Source organism: Psittacula echo (genome assembly GCF_963264785.1).
Source record: "Psittacula echo genome assembly, chromosome: 4".
Lineage (NCBI taxonomy): Eukaryota > Metazoa > Chordata > Aves > Psittaciformes > Psittacidae > Psittacula > Psittacula echo.
In genome coordinates this window covers 77,874,773-77,888,951 of record NC_137738.1, presented here as the reverse complement: position 1 = coordinate 77,888,951, position 14,179 = coordinate 77,874,773, and the positions used below count along the sequence as shown (strand labels likewise).

Below are 14,179 nucleotides of genomic sequence, written 5' to 3'. Positions count from 1 at the left end.
AGAAGCAGCTTCACATTCTGTTTGGGTTCTGATGCTACAACAATCATCCTAGTATATATTGATCTAGATCTCTAGCTCTGTATTTATAAAACTCAGGCATTTCTAGTATTAGTAAAGCTGTATTTTCCACATAAACCATGTAACAGAGAAAACAGTTTAAACCCCTACAAATACTTTGTGAGTTTTCTCATAATGGAGAAGGAGTTACACAATAGAAATGGGTTGCCCAGGGAAGCTGTGAATGCTCCATCCCTGGTGGTGTTCAAAACCAGGTTGGACAGTGCCTTGAGTGACATGGTTTAGTGTGAGGTGTCGCTGCCTAGGGGTTGGAACTAGATGATCTTAAGATCCTTTCCAACCTTATCTATTCTGTGATTCTATGATTCTATGGTTTTCTAGAAAGGAGATAAGATGGTGCTTTCTAACAAGAAATTTAAAAGGAATCTAGAAGACTTCAAGGAAATTTAAGCTAATGCACCTTCAGTTCAGATTGTTCTTTATACGCAGTGGGGAGAGGTGGGTGTCAGTGGGTAGGAATTGTGGAATGAGAGCCAGGAAAACATGAAGAAACCAAAAGATCTATAGGTACATGTGCATACAAGTCATTCTGCTATTAAGAATAAAATTTAAAGCCTTTTTCTAGCAGACTTCCCACTGCAAGTGTTTAATTTCTCCTCCCACCTGCTTCTCCTCAGGAATAATGTAATGAACTGAGTAAGACATTTGCATTATTCATATTTGCTATTTAACAAATTCTTGGATACACGATTCAGAAAAATATCAGAAAGCAGCATTCTCTATATTCCTAGCCTTCTATTAAAAAGTTTGCAACTGGAGACACTTGTTTCACTGTCATAGGCTATTTCCTGCTTTTAGAACCAGTACTTTAACCTACCAAATCCATTTTATCCCCATGAGCATGTCTCCTTATTTCAGCCAATAATAATTTCTGAGGCAGAACCTTTATTTTTTCAATTCTATGTATATGAAATTTGCTACATATCCAAGTCTACCATAACAGCAATAGCTTAAAAGAATCCCTAGGAAGTCACTTAAGTGAAACTCCCCTCATAAATTTAGATCAGCTATCTTTAGTTAAATTACATTTTGCAAAGAGTTCCTCACCAAATCCTGCAAAATGGTTTCCGTTATTCACCCCACAACTCTTGTTAAGTTAATAGGTCTTTAATTGCTGCTGTATCTCATGTTTCTTTTGTCAATAATGTTGCCAATTTCCTGTTCTCAGAAGTGAAACAAGTTCTGAAGTTACGGTGTAGCTATATTAAGGATTATATGGCTATTACAGCATAGCTGTAGAAATGCATGGCCAAGACAGCAGCCACATTTCATGCAATTTATAAACACAGAATGCAAATAAAATTTAAAATTAGTACTGGTAAAGCATTATTTGAGAGTCAGCTACTGCCATTCCATATTAAAAGGTAGCACCCCAGACTTGGCAGAAGCGTTACTTGCTGGGAAGGGTCACACTCAGTTTGCAGGGTTTGTCATGTACAATGCCAGGGAAAAATCAGGCTTGACAGTTAGTGGACAGGCATAGAGACTGGTGTCCTGCATCTTTTCTATCAACGTTATTGGCTGCTGCCCTGGCTGTAACTCAAGTTTAAGCAGTTATAAAAGTTTAAGAAAAGCCAAGTTAAGCCTGTCTGCTGTTGGACTGAGGTGACACATCCTCACTCCCTCCTGTCCCCTGTCCACCCAGACCACAGAAACATGAGATTGCTTGAACAGTAAGCAGCCTTCAGCTTTGCTCCAGAGGCTGGTCTGAATCCATAGCTGAGCGTGAACTTGTTTGGAAACAACTTACATAGTATGCTTGACAGTCGTAGGCTTGAAAACTGGCTTCATTCTCTATGTAGCTGCTAAAGCAGAAACATGGCTGAGGGCTCCTCCAACTGCGGGCACTGTCTGGAGTCCCCACCTCTTGCATATGGGTGCCATATAATTAGTTTCTCTGGAAAAGTGCCCTGTGTATGGGCTGGAGGGAAGGTGGTTTCCAATTGGCCAGACCATGAAAAAGAAATGAAAATCGAAAAAACTCTGCCATTCCCACTGCATTTTAGGATGATCTGAATGACAGAAGATGTCATAAAACGACATAACATTTTGGGCTTTTCCATTTTGGACCAGGATGTCCAAGTTCAGTGCTCTCATAAAAATTATTCCCATCGGAACCATTACTAACTTCTGTTGTATTCCTATGGAAATTAAAAAATAATCATCCATGCTGAAAACAGAAATTCTAAAAAATACTAGAAAATGTGCAAGAGAAATATCCGAGAAACTGCCATCACTTTGAAAATACATCTAGGCTAGCACAAACCCAGCGTCCCTTAGTTTCAACAACCTAATAAATGTGGGGTAAAAACAGACTCTTGTGTACGGGAAGAACGTTAAACAGAGAAGAGAGAAGGCTTGGTGCAATTCACTTCCATTGTTTGAGTCTACTGGGAAAAGATGGCCCTGCCAAATTCTATTTACTTTATTATGCTTGGGAAAAAAATGCTTCCCTTAAAAAAGCCCAGATTCGATTATAAATATAAGCAATTATGTTTCATTTTGCAGAAGGTCATGCATACAAGAAAGAGGCACATGGAATTGTTTCAAGAGTTAAATCAGAAATTTCAGACACTGGACAGATTTCGGGATGTACCAAAATCAGGCAGTATGGTAAGTTTTCCTTCTTAGATATTTAAAATATGTTGTATCCTTGACAAGAGTCCCTTGAATCCAGTGTATTTCCCAAGAAGACCTCACTCTGTGCTACCTTTATATAGCCTCAGAAAGCAGAACAAAGGATATGTTCAGTAATCTAACCTATAACAACACTCATTAAGTTTTACAAATAGACCACAACTAACTGACTGGCATCATTATAGATGACAAGTAATTGAACTGTAGGGAACACATTTCAAATCTGTATGTGCCTACCAAGTCTACAGGACTTTGTATAAAGAAAGCAGCTCACTAATGTAATTTGGCCAATAGGGCTTTTCCTCTAGCTAGACAAGCAGATATTATATAATTAGCTACTATAAACAAGGCCAGCTAGATTTACCTGTGCATGAGATGGTAGAGAAAGCACACAGGGTCTCTGCAAAGCTGCATCTTTTCCATAACAGGTTTATAAATATTTACCATGGGAAAAGCAAAAATTAAATTCATCCTGAGTTGATTCTGCTATCATCATAACTCAAATTTATACACACACACTCATACACACATGCATAACACCCTGACTACATCTGATAATGAGAGCAAGGAAATAGTTGATTCTGCTGATTTAGTGTGACATATTTATTAGCTGTAATATTATCATTAGTAATAAATTTATATATAATTTTATAATGTGAAAATTGTATATTGAATGGAACTGAGCTAGAATCATTGTATTCTATAACTTTTTCAGAAGAGCTGCTCTCAGACATGAAGAAGAGGTATTAAGCAGATGTGAGGCCAATGGACATACATCATTTACATCATCTTAATCCAGCAGAAATTTGGCCCTGATTCTTTGATGAACCTTTAGCTGTGATATGTGTTATTTCGCACCCAGTTCTCACTCACTCCCCCTACTGACATCTAAAGTCTGTATTTGCCTCCCTATTTGAGATTTGCCATCCATGTAAAGCTTGAATTTATTCAAAATCTCAAAGGGAATCTCAGTGGAAGAGTTGTGTTTACTCTGTCTCACATCAGCGCTCTGTTCTTGAAAGGTCTGCTAATAAAAGCTGTCTAGAGGAATGGTCTATCTGTAAGAGTCAGAGAGTGATCCAGGTACCTAAGTATAGGCATCTTAGGCTATTTTAGATGGCCTCAAGTGTCTTAATCTGCATTATGATACAGGCAGTGGTGACACAGGAGACCTGCACCTCTCATGAAAGATCAAGATCCAGCAGAAAATTCAAAGGCATCTAAAATGGAGTAAAAATTATAGGTTTTGGCAACTAAGTCCCACCCAATATTTTACAGCAGAAACCACTAATTAAATTAGTCTTAGTCCATGATGTCTTTTACTTTGTAAAACTTAGAATTCAAAAAAAATTCATTCAGTTGAAAATAAACAGCTTTCAGCCTGTTAATCCTAATATACATGAGCTCATCAGCCTGTAAAGCAAGGTGACTCTCACAGCATTTTCAAGGGCTAGGTTTCAGTGGTCCTGCACCTGCCCCAATTTAAAATCCAGCTGGCAATCTGTTTCAAACCACTCTGTATTTCAGGCAGCAAGCTCTTCTCTATTACCTTTCCCTTCTCTTCTCCCACTTTTCTAGACAACTGCTATTAAAGAGATGGCTATTGGCACTGGATCACTCTGCCATTCCTCACATATATTGGCTCTTGTGAAAGAAAGGGCTTAGCTGGCAGCTCAGGTGAGGAGCCTGCCAAAGTGTTGATTGTTCACAGAGACAGTCACAAGGGTGCTGAACACTTGCCAGCCTGGCTCCCTGCAAATCCATTTCCCCTCTCTGCCTTCTGTGTCTCATGAGACCACATTAACAATCAGCCTTTTAAGTGGAAAGCACCTTAGTTCATCATCGGTTTTAATTCTTCTTTCTTTGGTCTTCAGGAGAACTCAGCACCAAGCAAGGCTCCATGGGAGAGTTTCAAAACCACAGGTGACTACCAACACTATACAACGATAAATGTATTAGACACAGAGGCAAAAGATGCTTTAGAACTCAGACCAGCAGAATGGGAGAAGTGTCTGAATTTGCCTTTAGATGTGCAAGAAGGTGACTTTCAAACAGAAGTTTAACAAAAACAAACTGAACAAAACAAAAATAATTCATTGCACTGACAATAAAGAGACTTTGGGAAGCCTGACACTCCTGTCTGAACATTGTGACTACTTTATGTCAGGCTCTTCCTGTGCCAAATGTCAGTGGTTTTTTTCGTACAGTATATTCCCACTAGTGCAGCTAGTGGAGAACCAGGTGTACAATTCTTACCATCGTGTGTTGTAAGTACCTGTGGAATGGATTTGTAAGGTAATCTTTATAGATAAACCTCAAGCAACGATTCATGTTGTAACAGCTTCATTTGGTTTAGTTTTCAAAAAACTTCACCATGAAGCACAATGTATATATTTATGCAGTTTTTAAAGTTTATAACAGTCTGTTTGGCCATTACTACACTTTTTACTTTATAATATAAAAGCAAAGGTTTTGTCATTAAATGAATGTCTGTTGAGCTACATTCTTCATTGCTTTAAATGCAATAAAGTAATAATCTCACTTTTATATGAATAATATATTTCACATCTTTATTATTGCAGTTTTCTCTGGAAAGCTCAGAGTAGCTTTCTCTGCTGCAGCTGTGTATAAAATATTTAAAATGTTGTATGGTGTAAATAAACCTTTGTCTACATATCAGTTTCTTAGTGTATTTTATTCTGTATTTGTTTATCTTAAATTTGCATATTTATGAAGTTTTATTTAAAAACACACGTATTGAATACATATTTGGAGTTTTAATAGTATGTTGTTCTAGCTCCTGCAAAGAGTTTCAGAAGTGTATGAGTAGGTTTATATAGCCATTCCTCATTTTCTTACATATTCTTTTGTGACAATGTACCATATAAATTGGACTTGTCAGAATACTGTTACAACTGTTCTGTTCTACACGAATTTTTATCTTGTTGCAGAAAGACAAATAATGGAAAACAAGTTCTAAAGCAGAGCACCCAAAGAAAATGTTGATTTAGAATCATTACATCTTCTGCATGGCCTTGTTTATGTATTACAAAAAAGACTCTAAAGATAAAGAATTCTGAATTATTTTAGACAAAAAAAAAGTGTGTTTCATATTATAAATCAAGAGCAGAGCATGATTTATGTTGAAAATACAGTTAAACAATTAGAAATAGAAAGAGTAAATCCTCCTTTCCATGCTTAGAACACGATGCAGATCTTCAAAACATTCCCTCATCTACAGCATAGCTGTGGGGGGGCAGGGATGAAATGTCATCTCAAATCTTCAGATGCCATATTTCTAACAGAAAGTTTTCAAAACTGTTTTGGTTTCTGCTGTACAGAATTGAGTATGCTGCAGCCTACTAGCTGGAAAGCTCTTTCAAAGGAAGAAAACATGATTGCCAATCTGCTTAGGAACAAAAAAGACTAGAATAAAGACTTGTCAGTGAGAAATTAACCAAGAACATTGGTACAAGGAGATCATCTGTTAAGAGAAAGTACTTACGATCAGCCTTCAGACCAACCTTCAGGAAAGTGTTTCTCTCTGTAAACCCTTTCTCCAGGTCATAATAAGGTAAAGCCACAAAAAGGAGTCTGACTTTGCCTGCTTTGAGTGAGCATCTCATGCAGAGTGCAGATTTCTCTAATTTAATGCATCAGTATCTAAATCTTTACAGAAATACAAAATATTTACCTAACAACTTGATATCAAGTCTGCCAACTAGTTTAACTGCCCAGAAGTTAGATGATGTACTTTATATTGCAATACATCAACCAATCAGAACTAGCCCTTATGTCTGATGCAGAAGACTGGCTATGCAACCTACTAACGTCACACCTCCGAAATCAGATAGTGGACCAAAAACTTCTCTCTTGTTTTACATCAAGTTCTAATCTAGAAGGGACTTATTTCCCCTTTAGGTAATGATACAACAGCAACTGCACATTTTTAGAAGATTTCATTCAATATGGTAGGCATCTCTCACGCAGAACGTGTTTTACAAAATTTCTAATTCTTGAGACTAAGGAAGTTTAGGCCCTTGGATCCAGATGTAAGCCTTAGCGTTCTCCTTGATTGATCTAAACGTAATATAAATCCATAGCATCTTGGTATTTCAATAACCATAGTGCAGAGATTATTTGCCTAAACTATATATCACCAAACTCCTGTTCAGTGGTGGTCTAGTTACAACTGCAGAAAGCTTAGCTTAGGTTGCAGACTTACCCAGGAAGCATGATAGATTGGTCTATACTCAATACACTGCTGGCCCAATGCTGTTATTAATAACCCAACTGATTCAGGTTTAGCACTAGCCTAGGTGTTTATGTGGCACACATCAGTCACAGGTGTGCTTTCAGTGTATGAGCAGCAATGTTCAGTGCTTCTTTATTTAGAGCTTGTACTGCCCTGCCCAGAAAGTTCCAGATATTTTTTTATGTATTTCATATTGAGAAATATTAAAAACAGGCTGAAACCCAGTGGTTTTGCTTACTGATTTTACTGCTTCATATTAAAGCAGAGCTCAATTTCCACAAGCCAAAGGCTGCCATGTACTTAAGAGTTTGCTGCTCAATGTCTCTGAAATGATGCAAGCCAGACTGAATCCAGCAGGGTAGTACAAAATTGTGTCCACTGGCTTAAATGTTGGTAGAGCACTGAGGAGATGTTTAGCATTACATTATATGCAAATAAAAATTGAGTCAGAACTCCCTACATTATACTAGATGCAGACATGACAAGGGACCCTCCATTTGCCTGCCAGGGCTGGCTGGTGCCATTTGATGTGCCCTGTGCTACTTTATCTGCCCTCCAGGTGTATTACAGAATGATTCAGGTGTCTGAGGGTGATTCAAGTGTTTTAGGGCTCAGCTAATCAGTGCTCCTGCAGCTGGTGCTAAGGTATATTGAGGCAGTTTGGCTCAGCCTAGAGTTTACCTTGATCCAACTTAAAATAAGAAACTTAAAATACATATTCTATACATATTCTATGTGTATAGAAAAAAACAAATACTTTTTCTGGAAAGGCCTCATTTTCTCAACAGTTTAAATACACATTGGTAATTGTATAAATCCATATGCAGTTTCTCTGTGTTCTTACATTTTTTTCTGAAAAAGCTTTTTTCTGGCAAGTCAAAATGCTAAACAAAACATGGCCTGGACTTTTCAATATAGGGAAGCAGCACATACAGGAAATCTAGCTGAGCAGCCACACATCACTTATACAGCAGTTCAGGATATCCATGATTTCACATCCAAGGCTGCATAAAAGGGTTTGGTGCTGCAGGCATAAAGTACTAACAAAGTTATATGCCCTTGCCAAAGCGATGTTATTTTAACCCAGACTATTCTGTGAAGGTAAACTATGAATTAGTCATTATTGAACTTCAGCTGTTATTCTGCAATATCTCTTGGAAAGAAGAAGGAAAGAGAGACTAAATGCTGCTACAAAGGATGAGAGGTAGAATAGCAGTGCTGCCTTGCTGATTCACCTTTGGAGTGTCATGTGCTTAACACTGGCATATATGTAATGCTAATGACTCCTTATGATGAAGATTTAAAGCAAAGTTGTAATAAAAAACACAAACAGATAAGAGTCTTTCCATTTCATTCATTAAGGGGTCTGAATCTCTTCATAATCAGTAAATCAGTGCTTTTCTCTGGGAAATGTTGTCCTGACACTCCTGTGAGAACAGTGAGAACATTATTTGCTTCTGTGATAGCAAGAGATAATCACCTAATACTGTTTTACATGGGATTAAACTGGGGTATTTTCTTTTCAAAACAAACAAAAAACAAACCAAACAAAAAACCTCCATGCACCAGTTGCACCAGGTGAAATGTTCTCTGATGCTTTGATTTGCCTCCATTTCCCATAGTTGCTAGGCAATGCTGTACTTAGATACCAGATTTAACAAACAGTCTGCTTCCCACTTGGAAGCAGTCATCCATCTGTCACAGCATCAGCAATGTGCTTTCCATTGGATTATGCAAAAGGATATGGAAAACTCTGTGTTAGCAATCAGCAGATGGAGACATTGTGTATTGGTACTAGATCTTCAGTTCCTCAGGCATTAGCTCAAAGCTGTGCTGTATCTCTGGATAAGCCACAAGCAGCAGTTTGTATGAGCAATTTTATTTCCCTCTCTCAAAAAGTGTTATATGGATCTCTTGTACAGTCAAGCTTGTTCTCATATGCTGAGGAAAGTAAAAAGAGAGCTACCCAGTTGAATATGTGTTTGGGGAGCTGTGATTCGTTTTGAACCAGGTCTCAACCGGTGCAACGCTGTAACGTTTTCTACTTACTTTCTGGAAAAATCTTTCTTTGCAAGGAAAGCAAAAAAGGCCTCACTAAAAAAAATCAGTTTCTGATAAGACAGGCATGACTACTAACCCTAGCTCCCACTGTTATGTTCTGTTTATCAATTACAATTGTAAGGTAAAGAAAGAGCCATTTATCTGATTTTGACAAAATTTTCTCTTAGGCTGCATTGGACCATCATGTGGCAATGAAATACTCAAAATAGCTGCACTACAGTACTTCTCCTCTTTTGTGTTCTGAACTAGTTTAATACCTCACTATTTTGTATGAGGAACAGTTAATAACTATTACCATTTCAACTTCCTCTCGACTATACAGTTATAGGCCCCACAGTTACCTCTTTTTCAGGATTACAAACCCACGCTCACTTAGTACTCATATTCACGTGGAAGTCCTTCCCTGATTTCTACCATCCTTCTCTCCTTAACTACCTGTCCTGGGTTCAGTAGCAGTAGTCAGTTTTTCTCCTTCTTAGTAGCTTTTGCAGCACTGTGTTTTTGACTTTCGGCCTGGGAATGGAGCTGATAACACCGATGTTTAGACTGACCAAGGACTTTGTGAGTCTCATGCTCTGCCAGGGAGGAGGAGAAGCCGGGATGAAGCAGGGACAGGACACCTGACCCAAACTAGCCAAAGAGGTATTCCATACCACAGCACGTCATGCCCAGGATGTAGAACTGAGAGTTCCCGGAAGGGCTGGATCATGGCAGGGTGGGGGTGAGGTACCGGTTGGTGAGCGGTTGTATTTTCTTGCTTGTTATTTCCTTTATCATTATTACTATTAGTGGTAGCAGTAGTGATTTGTGTTATACCTTAGTTATTAAACTGTTCTTATCTCAACCCGTGGGAGCTACATTCTTTTGATTCTCCTCCCCATCCCTCCAGGAGCGGAGGGAAGAAAGGTGGGGGGGGAAGTGGACTTCGTGGTTCTGATTTACGGCCTGGGCTTAAACCACGACAGTTATTTTTTGGCGCCCAACGTGGGGCAGGAAGGGTTGAGATAACAACAGATCTGACCGAGGCACAATGCTGATTTATGGGCTCTCAAAGTTGTTTCTCTTGATGTCACAGTTTCAGTATGCTGCAGCTTACTTAGAGCCGGTATTTGCTGTGTTAGTGTTTATCAAGTGTGGGCCTTGGGCTAAGGTTCTTGTTTCATTGTATTTTATGGTAATGGCTTGTAATGCGGGCGGGCTCCGGCAGCAGGGCGGGATGGACGTGGCCGTGGACTTGTACCTGGCCGTCCCGCTGCTCTTCCCCGTCTTGGCCCTCGTCCTCGCCTCCGTCTTCGTGAGGCTGCGGGGAGCTGAGGGGGAGCGGCCCCGGGAGCCGCCGGCGGCCGAAGCGGCCCGGAGGAGCGGCCCCGGGGACCAAGCGGCGGCGGGAGCGGGGCCGGTGGCCGGGAAGGAGGCGGCTGCCGAGGAGGGGAAGGAGGCAGCTGCCGAGCAGCGGGAGGAGGCGGCGGCGGAGCCGAGCCCCACAGCCGAGCCCAGCCCCGCGGCGGCCGAGAGCATCCCCCAGCAGCAGCCCACCGAGCCCCGTGAGCCTGACCCGCAGGAGGATGCAGGAGACCCCGCAGCACTTTCCAGCAAGGCAGAGGAGGAAGATCTGGACTCAGAAAAAGCGGAGCTGGTGGTGAGGGGGCCGGCAAGCACAGCAGCTACACCAGCCCCAGTGACAAGTACAGCAGCATCATTTGAGAGTTCTGAAGGTTTTGAATGGCCTTTGGATACCCTTGGGACCTGCCTGCTGATTGTGATGGGGATCACCATGTTGGCACACACACAGAGTGTGTTCTACCCACGGCCATTTTGTCTGATCCCGAGAGTTAAGCAGAGTCAGGTTTGGGTCTTGTCTGGGTTTAGACAATACAGGGGGACCGAGAGGTTTTCCCCAAGGCTGGACAGTCATGAGTGTCACGGTGTGTGGAACAGTATGGGCGAGTATCTAATCCACTGGGCCCCTCCAGTGCTTTGGAAGCATTGGAGATGGAAGGCAGCTGTGTGGAGTCCCCGACAAGTTGCAGAGACTGCTGCAGGGGAGGGTGAATTATTTTAAGCCTGATGGGCCCATCCATCAGGGCGGAGATGCAACATAGAGATGGACTCATGATCGAGGGGTGGACTTTGCAATGGGCCTCTCCTGCTCTGAAAGACTGTTACAAGAGATAGAGCCCACCATCATGGACCGAATGGACTCAGCAGCTTTATAGGCATTGGTCCGTGCACTAAGATAAGAGTGCACTGAGATGAAAGTGATGGTATATTGAAAATGTGGGATCTGAGCATGACGTGAATGGTATGCAATAAGGGGTGGATACTGTCCTGGGTTCAGTAGCAGTAGTCAGTTTTTCTCCTTCTTAGTAGCTTTTGCAGCACTGTGTTTTTGACTTTCGGCCTGGGAATGGAGCTGATAACACCGATGTTTAGACTGACCAAGGACTTTGTGAGTCTCATGCTCTGCCAGGGAGGAGGAGAAGCCGGGATGAAGCAGGGACAGGACACCTGACCCAAACTAGCCAAAGAGGTATTCCATACCACAGCACGTCATGCCCAGGATGTAGAACTGAGAGTTCCCGGAAGGGCTGGATCATGGCAGGGTGGGGGTGAGGTACCGGTTGGTGAGCAGTTGTATTCTCTTGCTTGTTATTTCCTTTATCATTATTACTATTAGTGGTAGCAGTAGTGATTTGTGTTATACCTTAGTTATTAAACTGTTCTTATCTCAACCCGTGGGAGCTACATTCTTTTGATTCTCCTCCCCGTCCCTCCAGGAGCGGAGGGAAGAAAGGTGGGGGGGGAAGTGGACTTCGTGGTTCTGATTTACGGCCTGGGCTTAAACCACGACACTACCCAAGTTCTTAAATAATTCTCAGTAAATCCTGAAGTCATTAGAGTGTTCTTTTTGATCCCTGCAGAAAAGGGAGAAACTCAACCAGGAAGCTTCTAAAATTCCTTTTTTACCTAGTAGAAAAAAAAAGAAAAGAAAAGAAAAGAAAAGAGAAAAGAAAAGAAAAGAAAAGAAAAGAAAAGAAAAGAAAAGAAAAGAAAAGAAAAGAAAAGAAAAGAAAAGAAAAGAAAAGAAAAGAAAAGAAGAGAAAAGAAAAGAAAGAAAAGAAAAGAAAAGAAAAGAAAAGAAAAGAAAAGAAAAGAAAAGAAAAGAAAAGAAAAGAAAGAAAAGAAGAGAAAAGAAAAGAGAAGAGAAAATGAAAAGAAAAGAAAAGAGAAGAGAAAAGAAAAGAAAAGAAAAGAAAAGAAAAGAAAAGAAAAGAAAAGAAAAGAAAAGAAAAGAAAAGAAAAGAAAAAGAAAGAAAACTCAAAAATACTTTAAGTTTTTTATCTAATGCTGTAATGGAAACTACAATACCGTCTCATTGAGGAAGAGATGGGCACCCAGCAGCTTCTCTTAAGTAATCATAATTTCCCGCTTCTGTTTCTTAAGTAGCACTGCTGCAGCGAGACGGGTGGAGTTATCTACAGCCCATTGGCTGGGTTTTACAGTCAGAAAGTGAGTAAGAGCTATATGAATCCTTTTGGATGTAATAGTGGTTGTTTCCCACGTCCTGAAAGTGTGCTGAATTATGAGCACTTTTTTTTTTTCCAGTTTTTGTAACCCTCCTGCCTCTAGCTCTGTGTTCGGAGTGACATCCACTCACTTCCTGACTCTCTGCTTTAATTAAGTTTTAAGTTAACAGGAATCTTAGCTAGGGAAGGGCTTGAAAGCTGCTGCTCATGACTGTTTATCACTGTGACTAAGATTTAAACACCTGTACCTCAAGATACGTGGGTTGTAAGAAACAGTTCTTGTTGATTAGCTTGGGCAGCTCTTCAGAAGCCCAGCTGAAGATTATACATTATAAAAATATATATACATTATAAAAATATATATACATTATAACATTATACAATGAGCTATGTACTTGTCTGTGTGCATTGTATAAGCAGATAATGTACCTCATTCAACATATAGTCAAGCTTAGGAAACAAGCACCTAAATCTACATGATGCAATGCTGACCATCAGAAAAATAATCTATGTCCATTTGTGGATCAAATCTTTAGGAATTGAAATACTTTTTAAAATCTGGTTCCCAGAATCCTATTCTGAGAACAGCAACAAGCTATTATTTTTTTCCCATCATCATTTCTTTGATTTATTGCATTATGTCCCTAGGCTGTTGACTCGGGAAATTGCAAAAGGTGTCTGAATGTCTGAATGGACAATGAAAATGTCTGAAGGACCTCACAGTGTAAAAAAGAAACCGGAATTGATGAGTATGTATGTTCAACTTCTTATTCGGTGTCCCCTTGGACCTAAACACTTTATTTTCTGCTCTTCTCAAGAACTGTGTATTAGAAAAATAGATTAGAGGTCTATTTTTAGTAATTAGATTCTTAAATCTAGCAAGAATTCACTGTGGTTTCTAAAGACAGACAGATAGAATCTATTATATCTAATTTAGAATTCTAACAAAAATGCTGTCTGCCAATATTTCAAGCACAGAACTCTGCAGGGCATTTAACTCTGCCTATCATAGCTGTCCAGGTTTTTCCCATTACCTAAAGAAAAAGGGAATCACCTCAGAAGCAAAGCAAGACCCAGCCATTCTCTAAGTACTAACATCTTACCATTGATTGCAAAGAGAATTTAAAAGCCTCCAGAAGGCAATAAAATTCTCCTAAATTAAGGACCAGATTTAGCTAGATTTAGTCAACATGTGGGCTAATGTCTAAGCTCCCAGTATAATCACTGGAGAACAGGTCAATATAGTCAATGCAGCCTAAAGACCGGTTTAGCTTACGTGCTACTAGAAGCAGGATGTATAATATGAGATGTCCTACAGTTTTTGAAACATTTGCAGATGTTAAGAACACTTAAGAGAGATCTATACCCTTCTGGTCCAAGCAGGACCCCACGCTGCTCCTAAAATGATTCACTTGTGTTAGGATACATGACTCCAGCTGCAGGGGAAGATTCTCTGAGATGCTCTGGGATATCCAGCCTCTAGCTATCATTCCAGAGATGCATGGAATTATTGTCTAACATCAGGTTTTCCAACTTCAAATGAATGTCATAGGTACCCTCAGTATCACATATTGCCACCACTTACTCAGAATCCACCTTGCCTGCTCTTCTTATGTCAGT

At 40.1% G+C, this 14,179-nt stretch overlaps 1 protein-coding gene across 1 annotated transcript in view; it reads left to right on the top strand.

Moving 5' to 3' along the window:
• The window catches only part of ADGRB3 (adhesion G protein-coupled receptor B3), a gene marked incomplete at both ends in the record, with an annotated part of 464,924 nt that extends 460,146 nt beyond the window's left edge, over positions 1–4,778 (top strand). The window contains 2 exons of the mRNA XM_080614849.1: positions 2,587–2,691; positions 4,590–4,778. Coding sequence (XP_080470975.1) covers positions 2,587–2,691; positions 4,590–4,778 — 294 coding nt within the window. The remainder of the gene's footprint in view (positions 1–2,586; positions 2,692–4,589) is intronic.
• Between the last annotated feature and the right edge of the window lie 9,401 nt (positions 4,779–14,179).